Source organism: Podarcis vaucheri (genome assembly GCF_965113315.1).
Source record: "Podarcis vaucheri genome assembly, chromosome: 2".
Lineage (NCBI taxonomy): Eukaryota > Metazoa > Chordata > Lepidosauria > Squamata > Lacertidae > Podarcis > Podarcis vaucheri.
The window spans coordinates 127,540,112-127,566,445 of record NC_138760.1 but is presented as its reverse complement, the minus strand read 5'-3'; the positions used below and the strand labels follow the sequence as shown (position 1 = coordinate 127,566,445).

Below are 26,334 nucleotides of genomic sequence, written 5' to 3'. Positions count from 1 at the left end.
AAAAAACCAACTAGGAGCAGATCTGGCCTTTGTATCACACACACACACACACACACAGTGGTACCTTGGGTTAAGTACTTAATTCGTTCCGGAGGTCCGTTCTTAACCAGAAACTGTTCTTAACCTGAAGCACTATTTCTGGGTTAGCGGAGTGTGTAACCTGAAGCATATGTAACCCAAGGTACCACTGTATCTCAAATGTTCTTGTTTAATATTTTTGCTTATTCCCAGGTGCGGTTTCTAACTTCCCCATTTTAATTGTTCAGTCTTTCCCCATCACCACTGTTTTTTTACATCCTACCCATAAGATCTGACATTCAGGGGAACATCTTGAGCTGCTTGGATTCTCTTAGAAATAAATGCTGCTTTAAAAAAATGTGTAATAAACCTCAGGACTTAAGTCAAGAAGGTAACCGCAGCAGGGCAGAAGGTGCATCAATTTTCAAGACTGTTTCCATTTTTGTGTGTTGATGGGTCCCTGGTTCACTGTAGGTCTCGTCATCTTTATCCTCGCACAACAGCTTTCAATTTTTGTGATTCCGAAATGTCCAGACCAGGGATTGGTGCTTGTGGGATATATTGGTGCTATGTGAGGTTCCCCCAAATCATCCCCTCTATTAGTATTTCCCCCACCGAGCATACGTTCTGGAAACCTGAAGTCCACTGTGCACCTATGCGCAGGTATTTGTTTATCATAATCTAATAAAGTCCAACCTCACCCAGCACACAAATGTGGGGGGGGGGGGTTGAAATTCAGCCTTTAGATAAATCAGATTTGCACAGAAGAGCAGGCAAAAAATAGGAAAATATGTGTGTTGTTCTATGCTGGGCAGATTTGGAGTTACTCGTATAAAAGGCTGCTGCTTCCTTCCCTTTCGTTTCCCAGTTTCTATAGCTGCAGATAAAACCTTATAAATGTTTGGAATGTGGAAAGAGGTTCGTTCTGCTTTACATAACATTATCTATCTATCATCTACACATGGGAAGCACTTGGAGCAGACAGGACATAAACAGACACCAACAAATGTTGTAATAGACAAATATTGCCATTTAGCACTACCTGGTAAATGGGATCTGAACCACAACTATAGGAACTATACAAATTATCCATCTGTGATCTACCAGTGATCTAATGTATCAACCCCACATTCTACGCATTTTGTCCACAAAAGTGTTGCCTCTTTTTAAAATCTAGGTTACCTCTTAAAGGTAACTTAGCATGAGCATATGGATCAATTTGTAACTAACAAGACAATATAGATAACTGAAATTGGCACAGGGTCGTTCTTTTTTTCTTTTTTTACATACCTAGACTCATCCAAAAAGGGGTGTTAAGTACGACACCTCTGTGTTTAGTGTGCTGGGATACTCGGGGAGAAAGAACCAGTTGTTTGTGTGTTCTGGCTTTGTGTGTTCTGGCAAATATGCCTCACTGGTACAGACTGATGTCTTGAAAAATTGAATCCACCTTCCAGTATAGGCGACAACATTTTTTTTAAGTGTTAAAGAATGTGGAGAAGTACCCCAAATAAAAGTCTGAAATAATGCATAGATCCTTTTAAAATATGCTTGGGGGACGTTTGGAAACGAACATGCCACCGTGGGTTCCTATTTAATAAATATTGTGTGCTGGATTCAGCTAACTAGTTGCACTAGGAGGATCCAGCTCAAGTCCTGTAGTACAAAGGGCCTTTCCCCTTTCATTCCCACCCCTCAAAAAAAAAAATGGCTCTGGGGAGATCAGGGGAAACCCCAGAACAGTGTGCAAGGGAAGGGAGGGTGTCATTTCACATGGGAAGCAGAAATGTGTTTCACAACACAACACTGAATTCCATCCATTATTTGGGGTGGGGGGTATTAGGGGAGGGATGGTGCCTCTGGTGGGGGACGTGTCTCGCTCCTTATGGGGTAGTTTGTCCACCTTTGGTCCCCAAACTGCACTCAGCTCTCACCTGTCAGCATGAGACTGTCCTAGAAGCTGTCAGCATGTGACAACAGCCACCCCGGGGAAATGGCTTCACCTGGCCATTTAGGGGCTTCCCCTGCACGTGGAGACAGGCTCTGGCAGATGGAGCGATGAGACTAAGAGGGGAGCCTATAGTCAAGGTTTCTGCACATGTTGCAGGGGGAAGCAAGAGGCAGGTGGGGCTTGTCCATCTGGGAAGGAGACCATCGAGGAGAAGGAAAACTGATTCTAAACATCCACTGCCTTGCGGGATACAGTGGTGCCTCGCAAGACGAAAAGAATCCGTTCTGTGATTCTCTTTGTCTAGCGGTTTTTTCGTCTTGCGAAGCAAGCCCATTGATGGATTAGCGGATTGGCGCTATTAGCGGCTTATCGGATCAGCTGATAAGCGGCTTAGCAGCTTAGAAAAAGGGGGGGGGGAGGAAAAAAACCAGCAGGAACTCGCAAGACATTGTCGTCTTGCGAAGCAAGCCCATAGGAGATTCGTTTTGCGAAGCACCTCCAAAACGGAAAACTCTTTCGTCTAGTGAGTTTTCCGTCTTGCGAGGCATTCGTCTTGCGGGGCACCACTGTACCTTCAGGAGACGAAAAGGTATCAGGAGCAAACCCTACATGAGTCCAGAGTGGAGTCCCAAAGACAGTTGGATGGTGCCTTGTACTCCTTCGGGCAACGTTTTGCTCTGCTTTCCTTTGGACCCCATCAGCGAGGCCAAGAGTGGGGTCTTCCAGGCTAGTGCAGCAGTTTGACTTCACCACAGAGATGCACCCCACTGTCTCTTGAGACAGCTCGTGTTTTTCTATTCCGCCACCAGAATTAACTAACTGAGCAAATCTAGGATGCTTGTGTTATGACTTGGGCACAGTCACTCTTTTTCCTTGAAGCTTCACTTAATTGTCACAGGATTTTCTGCATTTCCTTTCCATCGAACCTCAATATTTTGATTTTTCTTTGTACACCCAACATGTGTATACAGGCAACTCCCCATTTGATATGATAATACGATACGATCATCTTTACTGTCATTGTCCCATACAGAACAACGAAATGAAAAATAATAAATCTACATAAGACATTCAAAACCAACAAGCCTGCTATCCCAGCTATCCCAACCTGGTTAGATCCCTAAAAACTCTTGATACCCCATTTTTAAAATACAATATACTCCCATAGAGACTCCTTACACTGCATTTAATACCAAAATCGCATTTGGATAGAAACTTTCTCAGGCGGCTAGTCCTAGTCTTTATAACCCTGTACCTTCTTCCAGAAAGCAGAAGCTGAAAGAGATCATTTCCGGGGTGCGCACTATCCTGCGCTATCTCTGCAGCTTTCTTATGGCACCTGGAAGCATCTCCGCAGTCTTTACAACCCTGGACAGCATTGTTTTTTCCCTGACCATGCAGCTCCCAAACCACACACACAGACCATGTGTTCAAAGCAGGTGTACACCGTTTTTGGCCCTGGAAGTGGGTGCAACAGGGTGTGGTGGGCTTACCTATGCACCGTTGACATGCACAATGACCTGGAATGGAACCCCCACAAAAAGTGAGGGGGGGTGCACAAATTGGGGGAGCGCCTGCTGAACAAGATAAAACCATGTAGCTGATGATGTGAACTTTAGGCCATAAAAGCTTATGCCTCAATAAACTGGTTTCAGTCTTTCAGGTGCCAGAAAAGTCTTGCCCCTCACGGCTACCCTAATTCTTGAAACTAACAAATGCACATCAATACAGACATTTATACCAGATACAGCTAACCATCTTCACTGATCCACTGTAAGGCTGCCACTCGCACTGAAGCTTTTCTCACATTCCACATGTTTACATCGCTTTGCCGCTGTGTGGGTTCTCTGATGTGTATTGAGGTTCCCTCGACGACTGAAGCTTTTCCCACATTCTGGGCATTCGAAAGGTTTCTCCCCTGTGTGGGTCGTCTGATGTCTGTGAAGGCTTCCGCCCGTGCTGAAACTTTTCCCGCACTCCACACATTTGTAGGGCTTCTCGCCCGTGTGCGTTCTTTCGTGTTTCGTAAGGTGTGTCCTCTGGCTGAAATTCTTCCTGCACTCAGCACATTGAAAGGGCTTCTCCCCTGTGTGAGTCGTTTGGTGTCTGTTAAGGCTTCCACTAGTGCTGAAGGTCTTCCCACACTCCACACATTTATAGGGCTTCTCTCCCGTGTGAGTTCTTTGATGTAAGGTAAGCTGCTGGCTCTCAATGAAGCTCTTTCCACACTCCATGCACTTATAGGGCTTCTCTCCTGTGTGGGTTCTCTGATGGGAAAGAAGGCTCCCACTACGACTGAAGCTTTTCCCACACGTCATGCATTTATAAGGTTTCATCCCGGTGTGAGTTTTCTGATGTGATGTAAGATTATAGCTTTGGCGGAAGCTTTTCCCGCACTCCAGGCACTTATACGGCTTCCCCCCCGTGTGCGTTATTTCATGCGCAGTCAGACTTTTGCCGTCAAGGAAGCTTTTCCCACACACAACACACTCGTATGGTTTCTCCCCTGGGTGGATTCTTTGCAGAGAATTAAGGCTTCCGCTACTGACGAACCTCTTTGTACACGCCACACATTTATAAGGTTTCTCCCCTGTGTGGTTTTCAGGATGTGTGTTAAAGGGGCTGCTGGAAGCAAAACACTTCCCGCAGTCCACGCATGCGTACATTTTCTCCCTTGTGTGGATTCTCTGATGTGCATGAAGGCTTCCGCTGTGGATGAAGTTCTTTCCACATTCCAGGCACTTATACGGTTTTTCGCCCGTGTGAGTCCTTCTATGTGTATGAAGACTTCCGCTGTTGCTGAAGCTCTTTCCGCAGTCTGTACATTCGTATGGTTTCTCCCCTGTATGAATTCTTTCATGGGTAGTGAGGCTTCCACTATCACTGAAGGCTTTTCCGCACTGTGTGCATTTATAGGGTTTCTCCCCTGTGTGAGTTCTCTGATGAACGGTAAGATGGTGACTGTGACCAAAGCTCTTTCCACATTCCAGGCACTCGTATGGTTTCTCCCCTGTGTGGGTTCTACAATGCCTGCTCAAGTTTGATTTATCTTTGAATGTTTTCCCACACGCCGGGCATTTTTCTTTTCTATTTCCTTTCTGATCTTCCTGTGGGATTAGGAGTTTGTGGACACTGGCACCCTGAGAAGCAGAGAATCTCTTCCTTCCCGCCTTTGGTTGGTTTCCCATGTGCTTTTTCCATCCCCTTTGAATACCAAGCTCCTTCCCCACTGAATGCTTGGCTATTTCTGATACCTCAGATGGCTCCACAGACTTCTCATTGTCCTTCTGTCTGAGGCCTGCGTGCAGAAAAGAAAAACTTCATGTTAGGAGTTCAAGGCAGAAATCTCATCAGGGGACTGAGTCAAATTAGCCAATTCTCTAATGACAACAGCTCCAAAATTCTCCCCATTCTTCTCTGCGCACGCTACTGAAATCTAGCTTACAGGAGGCACTCAGCTGTATTCCTCTCAGCTCTAAAGATTGCTGACTGCAATATTTTGCATGATTATTTCCAAAAGCTTTATTCCAAAGTTCACTACAATGCCCAAGCCCTGGTGCTTAGCAGGTGCACTATTTGAAAGTAAAATAATAACAAAAGAATAAAACCAGTTTATTTATTGGTAAAAATATTTTGTAGAATCATAGATTTGGAAGGGATCCCAAGGGTCATCCAGGCCAACCCCTGCGAAGCATTAATACTGTTCATAGCCATCCCTCCCAGGGCTCGAACCACCAACCTTCTGATAAACAGCCAGATGCACTGACCATGTTCCATGCTGGGACCCCTCCATTGTGGTGGCAAATACTCAGAACAGGAGTTCCCCCTCTCCAGCCTCAATCAGCCAAAGAGATCTTTACCCACAGAGTGCAGATTCCCACAACTCTCCATCGTGGCTTCCTTGTACAAAGCTCTGTGGCCTGGATCCAGGAGATTTTACTCCCCCTTGGCGAAATACGCAGTCACCTTCTTCTCTGCTGAAAGAAAAGAGGATTCTTCATTTGAAGGTAGTTTCCTCCACGTGTACCACTGCTCCCTCTTTGAACACTGTATTTTAATACTTTGTTGGAAGCCGCCCAAGGAGGCTGGGGAGACCCAGCCAGATGGGCGGGGTATAAATAATACATTATTATAATATTATTATTATTTGAACAGTGGCCAATGAATAAGCTAGACAGACACATAAGCCAAGCAGGGGGAAACTCACAACGCTGCTGAGAGAGTATTGTATTGTATTGTATTGTATTGTATTGTATTGTATTGTATTGTATTGTATTGTATTGTATTGTATTGTATTGTAATGTATTGTATTGTATTGTATTTTTACCAATAGTGTGGAGGCTTATGAAAAATGCAGCGATGGGATTCTTACAACCAGATTCAACTAAATAGTTGTGCTGGCAAGAGCCAGTGTTGTGAGTCCTGTTACTGCAAAGGTAAAGGTAAAGGTACCCCGGACCGTTAGGTCCAGTCACGGACGACTCAGGGGTTGTGTGCTCATCTCGCTCTATAGGCGGAGGGTTCCGGCATTTGTCCGCAGACAGCTTCCGGGTCATGTGGCCAGCATGACTAAGCCACTTCTGGTGAATCAGAGCAACGCACAGAAACACCGTTTACCTTCCCTCCGGAGTGGTACCTATTGATCTACATGCACTTTGACGTGCTTTCGAACTGCTAGGTTGGCAGGAGCAGGGACTGAGCAACGGGAGCTCACTCCGTTGCGGGGATTCGAACTGCCTACCTTCTGATCGGCAAGCCCTAGGCTCTGTGGTTTAGACCACAGCGCCACCCGCGTCCCTTGTTACTGCAAAAGTGCTTTCTTTTTATATATGTATATAATTTTTATTAAATTTTCTGTTTTACAATTTAGAATACTCATTTAAACAACCTTAAAATATCCATGGCTTTCTTTCTTCTCTTTCCATGGTTCATTTTGCATATCAAAAATCCCTGCATATTTTAGGTAAACTAAACCGTACAGTATTCCATTATTACATCCATCAAAGCTTATTTACACTGTTGAATTTATCTTAATGCTGCCAATGTTTTCAAGTGTACACAATTCCCCCCCCCATATATTCAACAAACATTTCCAGTCTTCTCAGTGCAACAGTGCTTTCTCACTCCTCCCAACTCAGTGCCCCCCCCCCAATCAGATGGGGTGAGGCAAGAGAGGGTTGTTTCATTTTTAACTCTTTTTGTTTAACAAACTTTTTATAAAAGAATTGAAATTGTCTATTGAACATTTTACAAATAAATTGCAAACAGATAAGAACATTGGCAGGATTACTGTAATAACCTTCAGTTTCATAAGGGTATATATTTAAAGAAGATGAATAAATGAGCAAATTAAGTTAATTTGGATATACAAATAATTTTTTTTTTTTTTTTATAATAATTTTTATTATATTTTTTACAGAAATAACAGAACAATCAAAGAAAAAAAGAAAAGACAAGAAGAAAGGAAATAAAAAAGAAAAAAAAAAACACGACCACTTCAATGACTTATTTCAAATTTCCATTGGACTTCCCCCGTCCCCCGCACAATGCATTCTTAACAATAAATTTATCAGCAAATTATACCCTTATTTCGTGTATTTCTTTATATTTTCAATTGCAATTTAGATTTAAATCTCTTGGTCACCATATACTCTAAAAATATACCATAATATCGTTTTTACCCATTTAAATCTTGGTTCTTTCATAAATCTTATCAAATTTCTTAAATATTCAAGTTTCATTACTGGAGCTAAGTTCCCAATCATACGACATCTTATGTTTCATATAACTTATAATACTTTTGCAAATAGTCTTTAAATTTTTTCCAGTCCTCCTCCATTGCTTCTTCTCCCAAGTCCCGGATCCTTGCAGTCATCTCGGCTAGTTCCATGTAGTTCATCAATTGCGAGTGCCAGTCCTCCAGTGTGGGCAAATCTTGGGTCTTCCAATGCTTGGCGATAAGAATTCTTGCTGCTGTTGTAGCGTACATAAAAAAGGTTCTATCCTTTTTAAACACCTTCTGGCCGACAATGCCCAGAAGGAAGGCCTCTGGTTTCTTGGGAAAGGTGTACTTAAACACCTTTTTTAACTCATTGTAGATCGTTTCCCAGAAGGCCTTCAGTCTTGGGCAAGTCCACCAGAGGTGAAAGAATGTCCCCTCAGCTTCCTTGCATTTCCAACATTTGTTATCGGACAAATGGTAAATCTTAGCTAGCTTAACCGGGGTCATGTACCACCTGTATACCATCTTCATAATGTTTTCTTTCAAAGCATTACATGCAGTAAATTTCATACCGGTGGTCCATAACCTTTCCCAGTCTTCAGACATAATATTATAACCAATGTCCTGGGCCCATTTTATCATTGCTGATTTAACTGTCTCATCCTGAGTGTTCCATTTAAGCAGCAAGTTATACATTCTCGATAATAACTTGGTCTTTGGTTCAAGCAATTCTGTCTCAAGTTTCGATTTTTCCACCTGGAAACCTGTTTTTTTGTCTAACTTAAAAACCTCATTAATTTGGGCATAATGCAGCCAATTTTGCACCTTATCCTTTAGTTTTTCAAAGCTCTGCAGTCTCCAATTACCTCCAATATTTTCTATTATTTCCCAATATTTCGGCCAATATGCCTCCATATTGGTTGTTTTCCGAGCTTTGGCCTCTATTGGTGAAATCCACCTCGGAGTTTTACTCTCCAATAAGTCTTTATATTTTTTCCAGACCATATATATTGCTTTTCTGACAATATGGTTTTTAAACATTCCATATGATTTACCCTTGTCATACCACAAATACGCATGCCAACCTAACGAATTGTTAAAGCCTTCCAGATCTAGGACATCAGTGTTTTCTAGTAAAATCCAATCTTTCATCCAGCAGAAGGCCGCCGCTTCATAATATAACCTTAAGTCCGGCAGGGCAAACCCCCCTCTCTCTTTTGCATCAGTTAATATTTTGAACTTTATTCGGGGCTTTTTGCCCTGCCAGACAAACCTAGAAATATCCTTCTGCCACTTTCCAAAACATTCCACTCTGTCCACAATCTGCAGGGCCTGAAACAAAAACAACATCTTTGGCAAAACGTTCATCTTTATAGCTGCAATTCGGCCTAACAAGGATAATTTCAGTCTTGACCAAATTTCTAAATCTTTTTTAACTTCTAGCCAACATTTCTCATAATTGTCTTTAAATAAATTCAAATTCTTAGAAGACAAGTTCACCCCCAGGTATTTCACTTTTTTAACAATATTTAGTTCTGTCTCTTTCTGAAACCCTTCTGTTTCCATAGCCGTCAGATTTTTCCCTAACACCTTAGTTTTTTGCTTGTTCAGCTTAAAACCCGCCACCCGACCAAATTTCTGGATCAGATCCAAAACTCTTTTTGTACTGGGTTCTGGCTCCTGTAGTGTTAAAACCAGATCATCTGCAAATGCTTTCAGTTTATATTGTTTCGCTCCGACCCGTATTCCTTGTACCTGCCGATCCTCCCTTATCATGTTCAGCAAAACCTCCAGGACCGAAATAAACAATAAAGGGGATAGGGGGCACCCCTGGCGTGTTCCTTTTTCAATATGAAGTTCTTCTGTCACCACATTGTTCACTATCAACTTAGCTTTTTGTTCAGAATAGATTGCCTCTATTCCATTCTCAAACCCCCTTCCCACTCCCATCCCTTCCAAGTTTTTCTTCATAAATTTCCAAGAAATATTGTCAAAGGCCTTCTCCGCATCAATAAAAATTAACACTGCTTTGGTGTTAATATTTGTTTGTAAAAGTTCCAGAATATCGATAATATTCCTGGTGTTGTCAAACAAATGTCTACCTGGGAGAAAGCCTGCTTGGTCCTTATGGATTACTTCATTTAATACTTTTTTAAATCTGTTAGCCAAAACATCCGCAAATATTTTGTAATCCACGTTTAGGAGTGAGATGGGGCGGTAGTTCTTAAGTTGAGTCTTTTCAGTTTCCACTTTAGGTATCAGTGTGATGAATGCTTCTTTCCACGTATCTGGTGCCTTCCCTCCCCCCATAATCTGGTTGCAAACCTCCTCTAGTGGTTGTATCAAATAGTCTTTTAACGTCCTATAATACTTGGAGGTGAGTCCATCCGGTCCTGGAGATTTGCCCAACTGCATATTCTGAATGGCATCCTCAATTTCCTGTTGTGTTATTTTGCAATTCAAGATTGATCTCTTCTCTTGAGATAGTTCTGGAAGGCCATTTTCTTTCAAAAATTGTTCTATCTCGGCTACATCCTCGGATCCTTGTGTGTATAGTTTTTTAAAATATTTCTGGAAGCACTTTCTAATTTCTCCGGGTTTCTGGATGTTCCTTCCTTCAACTTCTAGATTGGTAACATAATTTAATTTTTGTCTCTTTTTCAACTGCCAAGCTAGCAGTTTCCCACATTTATTTGCCGACTCAAATGATCTTTGTTTCATTTGTTTAATTCTCCATTCCACTTCTTGGTTGATCAGTTGCGCATATTGTGACTGGTGGAATTTAATTTCTCTTAGAGTCTCTTTTGATTTTGGATTCAATCTTAATTTTTTCTCACCGTCTCTTATCTTCTCCAATATCTTGTCTTTTTTACCATTCCAGAGTTTTTTCTTAATCGTATTCTGTTGTATCAGAAACCCTCTCATAACAGCTTTACTCGCGTCCCAGATTGTTCTTTTTTCCACCGAGGTATTTAAGTTGATTTCAAAATAGTCCTTTAAAGCTTTTTGGGCCTTCTTTACAATCTCTTGATCTCTTAGCAGGTTGTCATTCATTTTCCATCTGAAGGAGTCGGCAGTAGTAAATCTCATTTCCATTTTCAAATACAAATAAATTTAAGGAACCGCAGAAGGAGGGGGAAGGAAGCCAAGATTTGAAATGTCAAAATGATTGTAAAACCAGTGAAATGTATAAACCTGAAAAGTATTTTAAAATATATATGAAATTGACAGCAGCTATTAGAGGACATTCAAAACAAAGTTTGATAAAGAACTGGGAACGTGTGATGGAATATACAATGAAACGTTGTTCCGGTACAGAAATCATGATATGTACATGACAAAGTTTGTAAGGGGGAAAGGAATAAAATAAATAAAAATAAAAATATCTACAAAACAAAACACAACAACACAACAATAAAGATAAGAGTGTAAAATAAGGTCAAGCATCAATGGAAGGAAGTCGTATCTTAGTTTAAAATTTGTTATAAGTCAAGGTGGTGGGTGGGAAAGGGGGGATGTTTGGTTTGCTCTGTGATTTTTTAAAAAATATTTCTGTATTTCTATTTCTTTCTTTTTTTACTTTAAAAAATAATTAAAAAATGAAATGGTCAAGGCTGATCCTGCAGATGGGAAAGCGGAAGCAATGACATCTTGCAGCGCCAAATGTGAACAGAAAGAGGAATATTCTGTCAGTTCCTGAACCCCTCCCTGCATACAGACACATCGTGACCCCGAAGGAAGGCTCCCAGCTGCCTCCTCCATCTCTCCCCACAAGTCGCTTCCCTTACCTGAGGCGTCGGCTGGATTTTGCGCTCCAGCCCAAAGAAGAGACGATTTAGGTGGGGCCTCCGATGTCATCGCAGTGGCTGTGGGGGAGACGGGGGAAGCATGAATCCTATGCCAGTTTCCTTGCCAGGTGTGGGTGGACTACAGCTCCCACCGCCTTTTACCATTTGTGATGATGGCTGGGGCTGATGGGAGTTGTAGTCCAGCCACAATCTGGAGCGCGTCAGTTTGGTGAAGGCAAGGGAGCACTCCCAGACGCAAGGAAAAGCAAGCCACAGCCATAAAAGCTAAGCAGGTGTTCTCCTGCTCTGGAGGGCAGGATCTGTACCAATGGATTTAAGTTACACGAAAGGAGATTCCGACTCACCATCAGGAAGACAGTAAGAGCTGCTCGGCAGTGGGACAGTCTCCCTTAGGAGCTGGTGGACTCTCCTTCCTTGGAGGTTTCTAAGCAGAGGTTCATAGAATCATAGAATGGTAGAACTGGAAGGGACCCCAAGGGTCATCTAGTCCAACCCCCTGCAATGCAGGAATATTTCACCCAAGGTGGGGCTCATAGAATCATAGAATCATAGAGTTGGAAGAGACCACAAGGGCCATCGAGTCCAACCCCCTGCCAAGCAGGAAACACCATCAGAGCACTCCTGACATATGGTTGTCAAGCCTCTGCTTAAAGACCTCCAAAGTAGGAGACTCCACCACACTCCTTGGCAGCAAATTCCACTGTCGAACAGCTCTTACTGTCAGGAAGTTCTTCCTAATGTTTAGGTGGAATCTTCTTTCTTGTAGTTTGGATCCAATGCTCCGTGTCCGCTTCTCTGGAGCAGCAGAAAACAACCTTTCTCCCTCCTCTATGTGACATCCTTTTATATATTTGAACATGGTTATCATATCACCCCTTAACCTCCTCTTCTCCAGGCTAAACATGCCCAGCTCCCTTAGCCGTTCCTCATAAGGCTCGAACCCACAATCCTGAGATTAAGAGTCCCATGCTCTACTGACTGAGCTAGCCCAGCTCATTTGTCACAGATGCTTCAGCTGAGATTCCTGCACTGCAGGGGGTTGGACTAGATGACCCCTGGGGTTGCCTACCAACTCCACCTGGTATGCTCCGCAGAGGACCTTAATGTCCATGAATAATCATAGTTTAGAGGTCCTGGGCCCTAAGGAAGTCAGACTATCCTCCACCAGGGCCAGGGCCTTCTCAGTGATGGCTCCGACCTGGTGGAATGCTCTGTCCCTTGAGACCAGGGCCCTGCAGGATTTAACTTCCTTCCACAGGGCCTGTAAGACAGAGCTATTCCGCCTGGCTTTCAATTTGAACTTAGCCTGATCTTTTATTCCCCTTCTTTCCCTCCCCTTCCCCTTTTTATGAAGATTACCTGCTCTGGGATCCCACAGCTAATTCTCTCCTGGTCTCCTCGCTGGCCCAAATAGGACTAATTTAGCCAGCTAGCCCTGGGGATTAGCTAATGTCTATTGGATGGATTTCCCCCCTAAATTGATTTTTGAATTCTGAATTTCTTGTTATTCACGTTTTATACTGTATTTTATGCTGGTTTTTTGTTGTACCAATTAAGTGTTTTAAATTTGTTGTTAGCCGCCCTGAGCCCAGTTTTCTGAACTGGGAAGGGCAGGGTATAAATAAAAAATATTTATTATTATTATTATTATTATTATTATTATTATTATTATTACTTCCAACCATCAAAGGAAGAGAGACCCCTGAACACACTTGTTGTTGTTTAGTCATTTAGTCATGTCCAACTCTTTGTGACCCTGTGGACCAGAGCATGCCAGGCACTGAACCGGGAAGGGCGGGGTATAAATAAAATGTATTATTGTTATTATTATTATTGTTATTATTACCATTCTATGATTCTAGGTGCAAAGCGCACCAGATCCGAACTCTCTTTCCTAGCGGGTCTGAGCCAGCCTATCCCTGGGAGAGGGAAAGCAAGTATTTCAACAAGTCTCCCGGCAGGGATTCTTGCATCGCAGCGGGGCTGGACTAGCTGCCCCTCTGGGGTCCCTTCCAACTCTACAATGGCATGATTCTGCAGTCCTCCCATCTTCTGCCCCGGGGTTAGTGGAGGGAGATCTGAATGAGAAGGGAGAGTAGGAAGGCAATGCAAAGCGGGAGCGGGGCTTGGAGGGCAGACCCCCTTTGCAGCTGGAGGAGCTCGGAGTCTTTTTTTTGGGGGGGGGAGTCTTTTTCACCTCCCTCTCTCCCCCCACCTCGCAAGCAGGGCTGATTCCCAGGCCCCCTCTGCTTTCCCCCAACCCACATATTCCCCATGCGAATGAATGGTGGGATGGGCGGGGGGGGGCTGTTGCTTCAAAGGGGATCGTGCAATGGAAACGTGGCAGATATTTGGATCCCCTTTTGGGCTGCATAAATCACGACCCCCTCCCGCCACCTGCGAGTCTAAGAGAGGAGTTAGACTTTCCCTTTTTCTCCGAAAAGGGAAAATTCTCCCCGTTCCCACCGGCCGCCTCTCCCAATCCATCCCTCCAGTGTCGCCCAGTCCTTCCAATTTATTCATGGGGGGGTCTTGTCTTTTTCTGCACAACCCCCCCTTCCTTCCTTCCTTCCTTCCTTCCTTCCTCCCTCCCTCCCTCCCTCCCTCCCTCCCTCCTGAATCTCACCTGGCCCGTCTTCCTTTCCCTGGGATGCGAAGGCACCATTGTCTTGCAATTCCACCCTCACTCCCACACATGGGGAAAACTTCCTGCCTCTCTAGGAACCACAGCTCAGTTCCTAGGTTCTTTGGAGGACTGAGTTGGCAGGAGCTGCCTTCAAGGCCCCCCCCCCAAGAAATCACAGCTGCTTCAATTATTCTTTCTCTGTGTGTCTCTTTTTCTCTCTCACACACACGCAGACCAGACCCTCCAAGTGTTTGTCCAATGTACGTGGCTGGGCAGACTTTGCAGGGTATTTCATAGTCACGATTTCAAAGTCTGCCCAGCCACGTACATTGGACAAACAAACAGACGAATAAATGCACGTATCGCAGAACACAAGAATGCCGTCAAAAAAGAAGAAAAAACTTCCTCTCTTTTCCAACACATGAAAGAAACAGGACATGAAATTAATTTTGCAGATTCCAAATTGCTCTTTAACATGGAACATCACCACAAGAGAATAATCATGGAAGCCATCGAGATAGAGAAACACCCTCACAACATGAACAAGCGTGACGACACGTCCCGCCTGCCAGACATCTGGAAATTAGCCCTCCCCACAAAAACCGACACCAGAACCAGAGGCACACAGAACGCCGTCACCAATCAACCACACCAGACCCAAACCCAGACCCTCTCCACAGACATATTACAGACTCCATCCAGTAGCCAAACTATAGTGGCACCTCCGGATGCTGCACCCCCCTGCAATCCCTACACAGATCTGGCTGGCACAAGGCACAAAACCATAGCTCGCCCCTATACACGAAGCCAAGCCAGAGCACAACTAAATGCAGCACAGCCATCTTCTCAGAAAAACTCTTCACAAGCTCAAGAGGTCAAGACACGAGAGCTTTAGCAACTAATCTACACTTAATGACCCACCCAGTGATATTCAGAATATCACTCATGAAATCACCCAAGATATCCCTCAAGTAATTAAGGAACAAAAGAAGAAAAGGCACACTAATCTAGGAACTTCCTCTCTGCCCAGAACGTTGGAGGCTATACACCACACCCCTCAACAGTATTTATAGGAACTCAAACACCAGACTCTGCTCTGTTCCAGTAACAAGAAGCCGAAAGCACCAGCCTGAAGATGACGAGTGAGACCTCGTCGAAACGTCGCACAGACACCCCGACTCTTACACGGGAAGACACCCGAAGACACCAAAACCTGCATTCCTATACCCGTGAAAATCTACGAAAGCATATATATATATATATATATATATGAATATGATAAATGTTCATAACTGTATATATAAACCACATGTCTGAAATCCCACAGAAAAAGTCCTGAAACCATTTTGTCCCTCCCAAATTGACCTCAAATATTTCTCTGCAAGGTCAAAGGAAAATGGAAAAGCCTTTTCGTTCACAAATCCTGTCTTAAGGGTATGTCTGTGTATGAGTAGGGTGAGCCTATAACCTGGCTCAGGAACTAAGTATTTATCATTACAAAAGACTAGCCAGGCTCCCCAGGTAATCCAGTCAAGGGACCATTAACAGGTAACCTGCCAGACAGGAGATAATCAAGGCACTCAGATTTCTGTTGTAGACCGCCTTTTCTCTGATGTAGGTATGATGTATCTGGGGGGTGGTCTTGGACTCCAGGGCGGGCAATTTAAAATGTCTATATAAGGGCAGGCACACTTAGGTTCTGGGTCCTCCTGCTTGTGAGGGGAGCACCCTGTTGCAACAGCGTTAATAAAGATCAGGCTTACTAGCTGCTTTGCTTCTCAATATTCTCTGGTTGGCCTAGTGTTATTTTCTCCTACCAATAGGGAACCCACGTAAGGACTCTATACTGGATACCCCATAAGGGAAAAAGGGCAGATTTTGTTTACAACACTGTAGAGTTGGAAAGGGACCCTCAGGGGTCATCTAGTCCAACCCCTGCAATGCAGGAATCTCAACTGAAGCGTCCATGACAGATGGCCACCCAACCTCTGCTTAAAAATCTCCAAGGAAGGAGAGTCCACCACCTCCCGTTCAAAGAGCTCTTACTGTCAGAAAGTTTTTTTCTGATCTTTAGTCGTAAACTTATTTCTTGTAGCTTGAAGCCATGGGTTCTGTAGCAGGAAACCCCCCCCCCATCATTCAGTTTGTACAAACTTCACACACACTCACACACTACATACGCTACACTTCTGTTATAAATTCATAAAAAATCAACCATACATCGGATTTGCACTGTTCCACTTTTATTTGACTCCATGAAGGAAGGACTACAAAATGGGGAAGGTTTGATACAGGCCAGCCATAATCCCTTCACCATCCCAGCACATCCACAGGAGCCCTGCCCAGTTGCTATGTCAACCCTGATGATCCCAGACAGAAGACCATCAAGATCACAAAGAACTTGCATATGGGAGTGGATTCTGCATGGACTGGAACAAAGGACAATAATCAGATCTTCCCTCTGGGGGCAGGAAACTGCAAACTCCCCTTTGTCTCCTGGAAGTGACTCATGGGCAGGGGGAAAGGAAGAACCAGCCAGGTGACAGGACACTCAGGTTACCACCACAACTCCTCCCTCAACCCCTCCTTTCTGTAATGTATGCATGATGTCAACCCCTCCTTTCTGTAATGTATGCATGATGTTTCTGGGGGTGGGCTTGACCTGGAGGATGGGAATTTCAAAAGTTTTTATAAGGTCTTGCACACCATCTTTCTATGTCTTTTCCTCTCTCCTGTAAGTGAGGGGAACACCCTGTTGCAACAGTTCGATAAAGGCCAAGCCTTACAGGCTGCTGTTTTGCTCCAAGTTATCCTGGTTGGTGTCTTTGTTTTTGTCCAAGGGAGCCCTCGGATTTTTCCGGTAACAGTTTGAGTCCTACCCTCCGGAGCGGGAGAGAACAAGCATGCTTTGTATGTCCCGCATCGAGATGCCCTCTGGGAGACCTTCAACGCTGTGGCTCCGAATTGTAGCTGAAAATCTTCCCAGAGTTGCAGAAGAGAACTTTTAGAAGACATATGAAGGCAGTCCTGTATTGGGAAGCTTTTAATGTTTGACATTTTATGATGTTTTTATATGTGCTGGTAGCTGCCCAGAGTGGCTGGGGAAACCCACCCAGATGGGCGGGGAATAATAATAATAATAAGTGCTGGACTTTGTCTTCTGGCTTTAGCAAATGCCTCTTTCTCCCCCTTCCTTATTATTTTACCAGCTGGCTTGAGAGGAAGCTTCTTATCTGAGTTTGCTTTCGTCTCCCCACCCAGCACCAATCTGATCTTATGCCGCAGCTTTAAAAACAGCCACCACAACCCTGTGTTTGGGTTGGAGCTCAGACAGCCCTGTGCTGCAGCTTTTTTTTTTTTTTTTTTTAGAAAGCGGTTTAACTACTGCAAATATTGTAAGAATTTATTTTCTGTACAACTGGCTAGCTCTCTGGGGAGTGCCTTGTGGCCGGAAGCAGGCGCTGCAATGCTGCCAACAATTAAACAAAGTTATTGGCTGCTGGTTCAGGAGGCAGTTGGCCGGCCTTTTCGGGGATTTCCTTTCCGACTATAACGCTCTCTGCCTTTTCTGGGAAATCAGGTGAGAGCGAAGAAGTTGCCCTTTCCCTTTTGGACAGCAGAGGGCACTGCTGCACCATCAAAAGCCTCTTTTGCAAGGCTGCTGAATGTTGACAGTGAATAAAATCCATGCAAAGGAATCAGGACTGGCCCAAGGCATTTTGGCACCTGAGCTGAACCACAAAATTGTCCCTCCTTAAAGATGCTACTGTGTTTGAGAGTCTCTCTTCCTTTGACAGCTGGAAGTAGGAACCCCGTTGCAGCAAAAGACCAAATAAATTGCTTTTACTTAACCCTAGCTGAAGTCTCCCATTTTTTGCGCTGAGCATACATAACTCTTCTGTCTGTGGGAGACAAACGTCTTCAGCCTTAACTGGACTCCTTCCTTGCCTCTCTAATGTCACCTGCAGAGAAGAAACCAAAACTTAAGTGTGGTCTATATGCAGTTTATTTATTGCGCTATAATCAAAGCAGTCATTTAAAAGGGCTCTTCGGTTGTGGGACTAAGGTCAGCCAGGAAGGCCCCCCCCCCAATGCAAGAAGGCTGGTGTGACACATTTTGAAACGAATCAAGGGACACGTATTGTCATCGGAAAACAGAGATGGGGGCTGTTCGGACCATTAAATCCCAAGCATGGTATTGCCAAAGTGCGTCACTGGATTGCGGCTGATTGGTTGTATAAGCAAAATAAGCGAGTCACACGGAATACATCCAAGTGAATGATTTATTTGTGCTTAGTTTCCTTGCGCAAAGACACACCCGGGGCAACTTGGCAGCAGGAAACAGCGCAACATGGCGAGGAGCAACTCACTCGGGTTCAGCTTCGTTCTTTCATGCTCATGCATTATCTGCAAAGAAACAAGGAGAGATCAAGTCCTGGTTTTAGAAGAGGAAGCTGGTTTTAGGAGAGGAAGTCCCCACGGAACTTCTTCAGGACCCACAAATCCATGGGAACAAACTTTTTCTCAGAATAAAGGAGGGGACTGGGGAAATGAAAATGGGCACAGATGGAGTCCTTGCTATTGTTTTCCTGGGTAGTAAAGGTAGAAGGCAAAGGACCCCTGGATGGTTAAGTCCAGTCAAAGGAGACTATGGGGTTGTGGCACTCATCATCATTTTCAGGCCAAGGGAGCCGGCTTTTGCCCACAGACAGCTTTCCGGGTCATGTGGCCAGCAGGACTAAACCACTTCTGGCACAGCAGAACACTGTGATGGAAGCCAGAGTGCACAAAAATGTCGTTTACCTTCCCACCACAGTGGTACCTATTTATCTACTTGCACTGGCATGCTTTCGAACTGCTAGGTTGGCAGGAGCAGGGACAGAGCAACGAGAGCTCACCCCGTCGCGGGGATTCGAACCACTGACCTTCTGATCCCACGTCCCTCTAAAAGGTAAAAGACCCCTGGACAGTTAAAGGAAAAAAGGGATGTTGTGGTGACATAAACTCACAGGAGCTTGCTGGGTCAGGACAATGGCCCATCAAGTCTAGGTTCCTGTTCTCCAAGTGCCCAACCAGGTGTATCTCCTGGGAAACCAGCGAGCAGGAACTGAGCCCAAGAGCATTCTGCCCTCCTGTGGTTTTTCAGGAACTGGTGTTCACCTGTCACCAGGGTCTCTTGCCCTCTAGCTTACATAAACTATACCAAATTTTAGCTGGTTTTAATTTGCACTGATAGCTGGGGCTTTCAGCCGAGTCTTTTCTCACCTGCAGCAACAGCCTAACTTTGATAACCTAGGAAGCAAAGCTGGGTGGTGTTTTAGAATAATAATAATAATTATTATTATTATTATTATTATTATTATTATTATTACGGTAATAATAATAATAATATTATTACCCGTCCCTCCCCAGCCAAGGCCGGGCTTAGGGCGGCTAACAAGCAATAATAAAAACAAGTTGAATGAATACAACTTAAAAACAAGATTAAAATACAACATTAAAATAATGGAACATTAAAATATTAAAATGCAGCCTCATCACAGGAGGAGAAAGGAAAAAGAAAGAGGGGGAGGGAATCAAATTGGCTCCAAGCCAAAGGCCAGGCGGAACAACTCTGTCTTACAGGCCCTGCGGAAAGAAATCAGATCCTGCAGGGCCCTGGTCTCATGAGGCAGAGCGTTCCACCAAGCCGGAGCCAGTGTTGAAAAGGCCCTGGCTCTGGTTGAAGCCAATCTAACTTCCTTAGAGCCCGGGACCTCTAGGGTGTTGCTATTTATGGACCTTAAGGTCCTCCGTGGGCATACCGGGAGAAGAAGGTGAAGCCCTGTCCTTCTCACCCAGCGTCAGCTCTGGCATGTGTAAACGAGACCAAGTCTTTTCCCCGGCACGACACGCATGCACCAACCACTGTGTTGTCAGTTTCCTCTTGCATCTAGGGTTGCTCAGGCCTAAAAGTGCCACTGTTAACTTCGGTGTCGAGAGGCACGATGAAAACGTATGCAGAAGTCACTTTTGCCAGGCCTGTCCCATCCCTAAAAAACCCCACTGACAGGATCTTTGTGGTAGACTGGGCTGATGAAAACATGGGTGCTTGGCTTACTGGGTTTATTGATGACCCTTTCAGCGACACAGGCAATAGTGATCACCACAGCGGCAGCACACACACACGGAATAACGGCTGCTGGTACTACGATGCTGAGGCCCTTTACTGTGGAACCTGCAAAGAGAAAGCGCAGGTCACCCAGCACTGCAACTAAATATATCCCTGACCCATTAGGCCTATTAACAAGCTGAAGGTATGGGGACTGAGGGGCATGCAAAATAACTCCCCTGAAGCTGATGGCATCCAGTAGGTTTCTGTGGTCTCGAGAGCAGGCGGTACTTTCAGAGAGAGGGCTCCAGGGGTACTGCTAGGTGTTTGTCCTCGCATACAAAGCCCTAAACTGTTTAGAAACCAAGTACTAAAAGCAGAAGGGATGCAAGTGGCACTGTGGGTTAAACCACAGAGCCTAGGACTTGCCGATCAGATGGTCGGCGGTTCGAATCCCCGCGACGGGGTGAGCTCCCGTTGCTTGGTCCCTGCTCCTCCCAACCTAGCAGTTTGGAAGCACGTCAAAGTGCAAGTAGATAAATAGGTACTATTCCAGCAGGAAGGTAAACGGCGTTTCCGTGCGCTGCTCTGGTTCACCAGAAGTGGCTCAGTCATGCTGGCCACATGACCCGGAAGCTGTCTGCAAACGCTGGCTCCCTTGGCCAGTAAAGCGAAATGAGCGCTGCAACCCCAGTTGTCCGCAACTGGACTTAATACTTAATGGTCAGGGGTCCCTTTACCTTTACTTTTTACTAAAAGCAGGCTTCTCCACACCTTGGGGTTTTCTCCGGGGTGGTAGGACTGGAACTCATGGCTTCGAGTTACAAGAAAGGAGATTCCAGCTAGCCATACGGAAAATCTTTCTGACAGTAATAGCTGTTTGACAGCAGAATGGTCTCTCTCAGGTTATGGTATTTAAGCAGAGATCGGGAGGCCATCTGTCATGGATGATTTAGTTGAGATTCCTTTCCTTCCCATTGGATCCTTTGCTTTTGCTAATGGTTTTTATCCCCACGGAAATTCCCTGCAAGTGGATTAGTCTTTTCACCTCTATTCACTCCTTGCCATTATGAGGCTTTGGGCTTCCTAAACTCTTATGCTCCTCAAGACTGTCACCTCGCAAGGAAATGAGTCTATTTGTGGATTCCCTAGGATTACAACCCTAAGTCACAACCCAGGAAGTATATATAACTTAATTAGTTCTTACACCTGCTTAGGCATTGGGTGCCCTTTTAAATGTGTTGGGCAGGGGGAGTTATTGGATTGTCTTTGTTCTTTTTATTGCGTGTTTTGTGGTGTTTTTTAATATATTGTGAACCGCCCTGAGATCTACTGGTATAGGGTAGTATACAAATTTATATAAATAATACAATACCCATTTCGTTTCCCCTGACACACAGGTTTTAATTAAACACATCAAACCCATTACAATAGAAATGTTTTGAAGATAACAAAATAAAACAGAAGCTGCCTGAATTGTCCATGCAGCATCTTCTGAGGGACTCACCTAAAATTACCATGATTTTCACTTGCTCACTCATTTTGTCAGCAACTGAGAAATTTAGTAACCTCCTCGCTGCTCCCTGGAGAGAACATTGCAGGTTAGCTCATGACAAACGAAGCATGCACAGTGGTACCTTGGTACTCAAACGCCGAAAACCCGGAAGTAAGTGTTCGGTTTTTGAACGTTTTTCAGAAGCTGAACGTCCGATGCAGCTGTCGGCTATTGTTTGCGGGGCACCTGCACCAATCAGAAGCTGCGCCTCGGTTTTTGAACATTTCGGAAGTCAAACCAACTTCCGGAACAGATTAAGTTTGGCATTTTTGTTTTTGCTATTTATTTTGCATTTTTGTTTTTGAGGCTTTTTTGATTAATTTGTTTTTGTGACTGTGTGGAACCCAGTTCAGCTACTGATTGATTGATTGATTGATTGATTGTGTGACTGCGGAAATGGATAAAAGCCCACCATCTAAACAATGACCGTCACCAGTGCAGGTAAGAAAAAAAAGCATACATCTACAAATAAAACCATATCATCATGGTTTTATCATTCTAATCTCATCATCTACAAATAAAAAATATCATCTACAAATAAAACCATATCATCATTCTAATCTAATCAATGTTTGCAATTTTTGTTATGATTTTAATTTTTATCATCTACAATACTGTCTTATTTATTTTATAGTACAGTAGTACATTGATTATTGCTTTCATTTTATGGATCAATGGTCTCGTTAGATAATAAAATTCATGTTAAATTGCTGTTTTAGGGGTTGTTTTTAAAAGTCTGAAATGGATTAATCCTTTTTGCATTACTTTCTATGGGAAAGTGTGCCTTGGTTTTGGAACGCTTTAGTTTTGGAACGGGCTTCCGGAACAGATTAAGTTTGAGAACCAAGGAACCACTGTATACATTTGTAGGAGATTTATTTCCATATAAATCTACCCGGACCCTGAGATCATCTTCTGAGGTCCTTCTTTGTGTGCCTCCTGCACGAGAGATCTGGAGGGTGGCAACATGAGAACGGGCTCATTATTATTATTATTATTATTATTATTATTATTATTATTATTATTATTATTATTATTATTATCATGCCTTAGTTGCTTTGTATTCCACTCTTGATTGATTACTAGTTCATATCTGTATTGGATTTTAAATTATTTTATATAGGATTTTTTTAAAAATTATTTTATTTTCAATGCAAAATCATAACAAAAATTACAATCACTGATTAGATTAGAATGATGATATGGTTTTATTTGTAGATGTATGCTTTTTTTACTTGTTTTTTATTTTGTTTTCCTTTTTTTGGTATGTTTTGTTTTTCTTTCTTGTTTGTACAGTATTATTTCGGATTATATAGGATTTTTTTATTGTACAGTGGTACCTCGGGTTACAAACACCTCGGGTTACAAACACTTCGGGTTACAGACTCCGCTAACTTGGAAGTAGCATCTCGGGTTAAGTACTTTGCCCCAGGATGAGAACAGAAATCGTGTGGCGGCGGCGAGGCAGCAGCGGCAGCCCCCATTAGTTAAAGTGGTACCTTAGGTTAAGAACAGTTTCAGGTTGAGAACGGACCTCCGGAATGAATTAAGTTCATAACCAGAGATACCACTGTATGCTTGGGGTTGCTTTTATTGTTGAATCACTCCCAGACATTAAACAGGAAACAATTCAGAAATGGAATGAAATAAATGATCTGTAATAATCCATTCCGGAGATGACTGAAAGTCAAGGTATGCATCTATAAACTAAACAATTATACAGTCATACCTCGGGTTGAATGTGCTTCAGGTTGAGTGCTTTCGGGTTGCGCTCTGCGGCAACCCGGAAGTAACGTAGCGCGTTACTTCCGGGTTTCGCCGTTCGCGCATGCACAGACGCTCAAAATAACGTGACGCATATGAGCGGAAGTGGCAAAACGCAACCCACACACATGCGCCGTGGCGTCTTACGTTCTATTCAGGATGCGAACGGGGCTCCGGAACGGATCCCGTTCGCATCCCAAGGTACCACTGTACTCTCAATGATTTGGAGGCGTTTTATTGGGGGGGGGGTAGTTCTACAAGAATACTAAGCAGACAAAAGTAAGTAATCCTCCAGCAACAAGGGTAGATCTAGCTTCTTGACCACAGCTGGACTATTGGAATATTCCAGAGAAATGTTTCTGTGCAGCACACAGACTTTGAAATTGTTTTGGCAAGAGGGCGGTCATTTTGCAACACATAAGCAGTGGCCATTTTCTCCCTGAGCTCAGCCAGACTGAAACAAGCAGGCAAACCACTTTTTGAGAGCCGGCCTTCGGTGGCTCCAACAGCAGGAAACTCCCTGAAAACAGATCTGCGCCAACATTTTGCACCTCAGTGTCTGCCGTTGCTGTTCAGAGTCCCACAATCTCCCTCCCATTTCCTTTAAAGGAAGCATTTCATCTCTCTAGACAGAAACTGGGTGGAGATATTACATGGGAAGTGATTCACAAATGGAATCAAACCGACTAAAACATTCACTGCATGCAACATATAAATGATGGAGCATTCTATATGAGGTTGTAGAAAGAACAATGCATAGATATGAACAGTATGCTGATATAAATCAGTGTGGAAATATTATAGTGTGGAAATAAGAAAACCAGAAGAGCATTAGAGGGAAGTGGTAATCCTGAGAGTTTTAGATTACTAATACAGCAGTACCTCGGGTTACATACGCTTCAGGTTACATACACTTCAGGTTACAGACTCCGCTAACCCAGAAATAGTACCTCGGGTTAAGAACTTTACTTCAGGATGAGAACAGAAATTGTGCGGCGGCAGCGGGAGGCCCTTTTTTGTATTCTAGTTCGGTTAGCTATTTCAGCAAATCCTTTCCATCTTTCCCAGTTTTTGTCCTATAATTTATCTTGATATAATCTAACTTTACTTTCCCTCCTTTCACCAATTAACAGTCTATTTTTACTTAATCCTTTATAACATTTCTGCTAAAACCACATAGCTTCATTCCAACATCCTTCTAACATTCATTAATTTTACAATGTTTCTGTAAATAATCTTTAAATTTCTTCCAATCTTCTTCCACCGACTCTTCTCCCTGGTCTTGGATTCTGCCAGCCACCCTCCAGTTTTCAAAGCTGTTCAATTCTTACCTTATCTAAGCACTGCAGAATAAGGGTGAGCTTGCTAAGAAAGCAGCTCCCTGCAGCTGCTTCGCTCTCCTTTCTCTGTTGATTTTCCTATTGCTGGGTTTTGGAGCACAAGAGGGAGGAAACAGGAACAGAGATAACATTCTTCCCACCCCCCCTTTTTTTTAGCTAATTCCAGGAAATCGTGCAAGAACAAATAAACGATTCACGAGCCTCTCCCCTTTGAACACGAGGGGGCGTTCCACGTCCCCCCCAAGCTATACTGTATGTTTAACATACATATTATTACAGATTTATTGGTTTGCAAAAGTATGTGCTGTTGAATAGTGCAGTGTTTCCCAACCTTTTTTGGGCAAAGGCACACTTGTTTCATGAAAAAAATCTCGAGGCACACCACCATTACAGCCCCGTGACGTCAGCGCGCAGCGTCACGCCGGGAGGGACATGAATTGCTAGCAAATTACATAATCATCTCCTTGAGGGCTGGCTCATCTTCTCCGAAGGCAGAACCCCATTAATTAACAGCACAGACTCACACCATAGCCAAGACGAGGGGGGAAAACCTCAGTCATGCACAGTCATGCACATGTGGGGGCTAAATGGGGACGAAGACCGGGCAGAGAGCAGGGTTCAAATGACCCCACCTGGCCAGGACAATCCCTGGGTGCTCCCTTGGGCCACTCGCCTGACCCACCTCGCAGGGCTGTTGTTGCGAGGATAACACGGGGAGAACCACGCGCGCCCCCGGGAGCTCCTTGGAGGAGAAAGCGGGCGATGAATGCAATGCACGAAATATATGAGAGGCGACCAGGTTTTGCAGGTGAGGGGCCCCCGCCAGCCTCCGCTTCCAACACCCGGCGCAACGACGCCGAAGTTTCCCCCCGGGCTCGGCTCGGGGAGCAGCGCTGCTCCCCCCCGGCTCCCCTTCGCCCTCCCGGCTCTCTCGGCCACCCACTGGGGACACCCCTCACCTGCCAAGTCCAGAGCGCCGGTGGAAGTTGCATGCATGCATGCAGGGCGCCGCGTTGCCATTGCATTGCACTGCACTCCATGCAACGCCTGCACGCATGCATTGCCTTGCACGCCCGCCAAGAGGTCTCCCTGCGGTCCGCTGCGTCCCCTCCGGCGCAGATGCAGCATTGCAAAAATAAAAAAACCCCGACGCAGCCCTACCTGGGGGGCAGCCTCCGCCTCCACCGCTCCGCCTCCGTGGGGATCCCCGGGCTCCATCCTGCCGCCCGATCTCCGCGGGGGTGCAGGCAGGCTGCGCGGGGTCTGCGCGGAAGAGCCCCTGCCCGCCCGTCCGCCGCTGCGCTCATTCCATGGCCGGGAGAAGAGCGCTTCAAAGAAAACGCCCGGCCCGTCAGGCCACGCTGGGAAACGTAGTTCGCGCACCCCGCGCGGGTGCGGAGCCCAAGGGCGAGGGGACTACGGATCCCGGCAGCCCCCGCGCCGGGGACAGAGGGGGAG

At 44.6% G+C, this 26,334-nt stretch overlaps 1 protein-coding gene and 1 long non-coding RNA gene across 2 annotated transcripts; both read right to left on the bottom strand.

Annotated features, from left to right (window-relative positions):
- Positions 1-2,950: 2,950 nt before the first annotated feature.
- On the bottom strand, positions 2,951-14,201 carry LOC309527169 (uncharacterized protein). The gene is made up of 3 exons (XM_082213743.1): positions 14,127-14,201; positions 11,480-11,557; positions 2,951-5,267 (listed from the first exon to the last, which is right to left on the bottom strand). Exons 2-3 carry the CDS (start codon positions 11,547-11,549, stop codon positions 3,730-3,732), a joined length of 1,608 nt encoding a protein of 535 aa, XP_082069869.1. The 5' UTR covers positions 11,550-11,557; positions 14,127-14,201; the 3' UTR covers positions 2,951-3,729.
- A 4,194-nt stretch (positions 14,202-18,395) lies between these two features.
- Positions 18,396-25,025, bottom strand: LOC309526287. Its single transcript, XR_014216704.1, has 4 exons — positions 24,868-25,025; positions 21,725-21,800; positions 20,227-20,343; positions 18,396-18,533 (listed from the first exon to the last, which is right to left on the bottom strand). It is a non-coding gene; the product is annotated as an uncharacterized lncRNA (long non-coding RNA).
- Positions 25,026-26,334: the final 1,309 nt, after the last annotated feature.

What these genes read in the sequence shown, in the direction of transcription:
- LOC309527169 (XM_082213743.1), bottom strand. Translation starts at nt 11,549, where the DNA reads ATGACATCGGAGGCCCCACCTAAATCGTCTCTTCTTTGGGCTGGAGCG. An exon ending in AAATCCAGCCGACGCCTCAG is followed by an intron (nt 5,268 to 11,479) that starts GTAAGGGAAGCG and finishes TTCTGCACGCAG; the next exon opens with GCCTCAGACAGAAGGACAAT.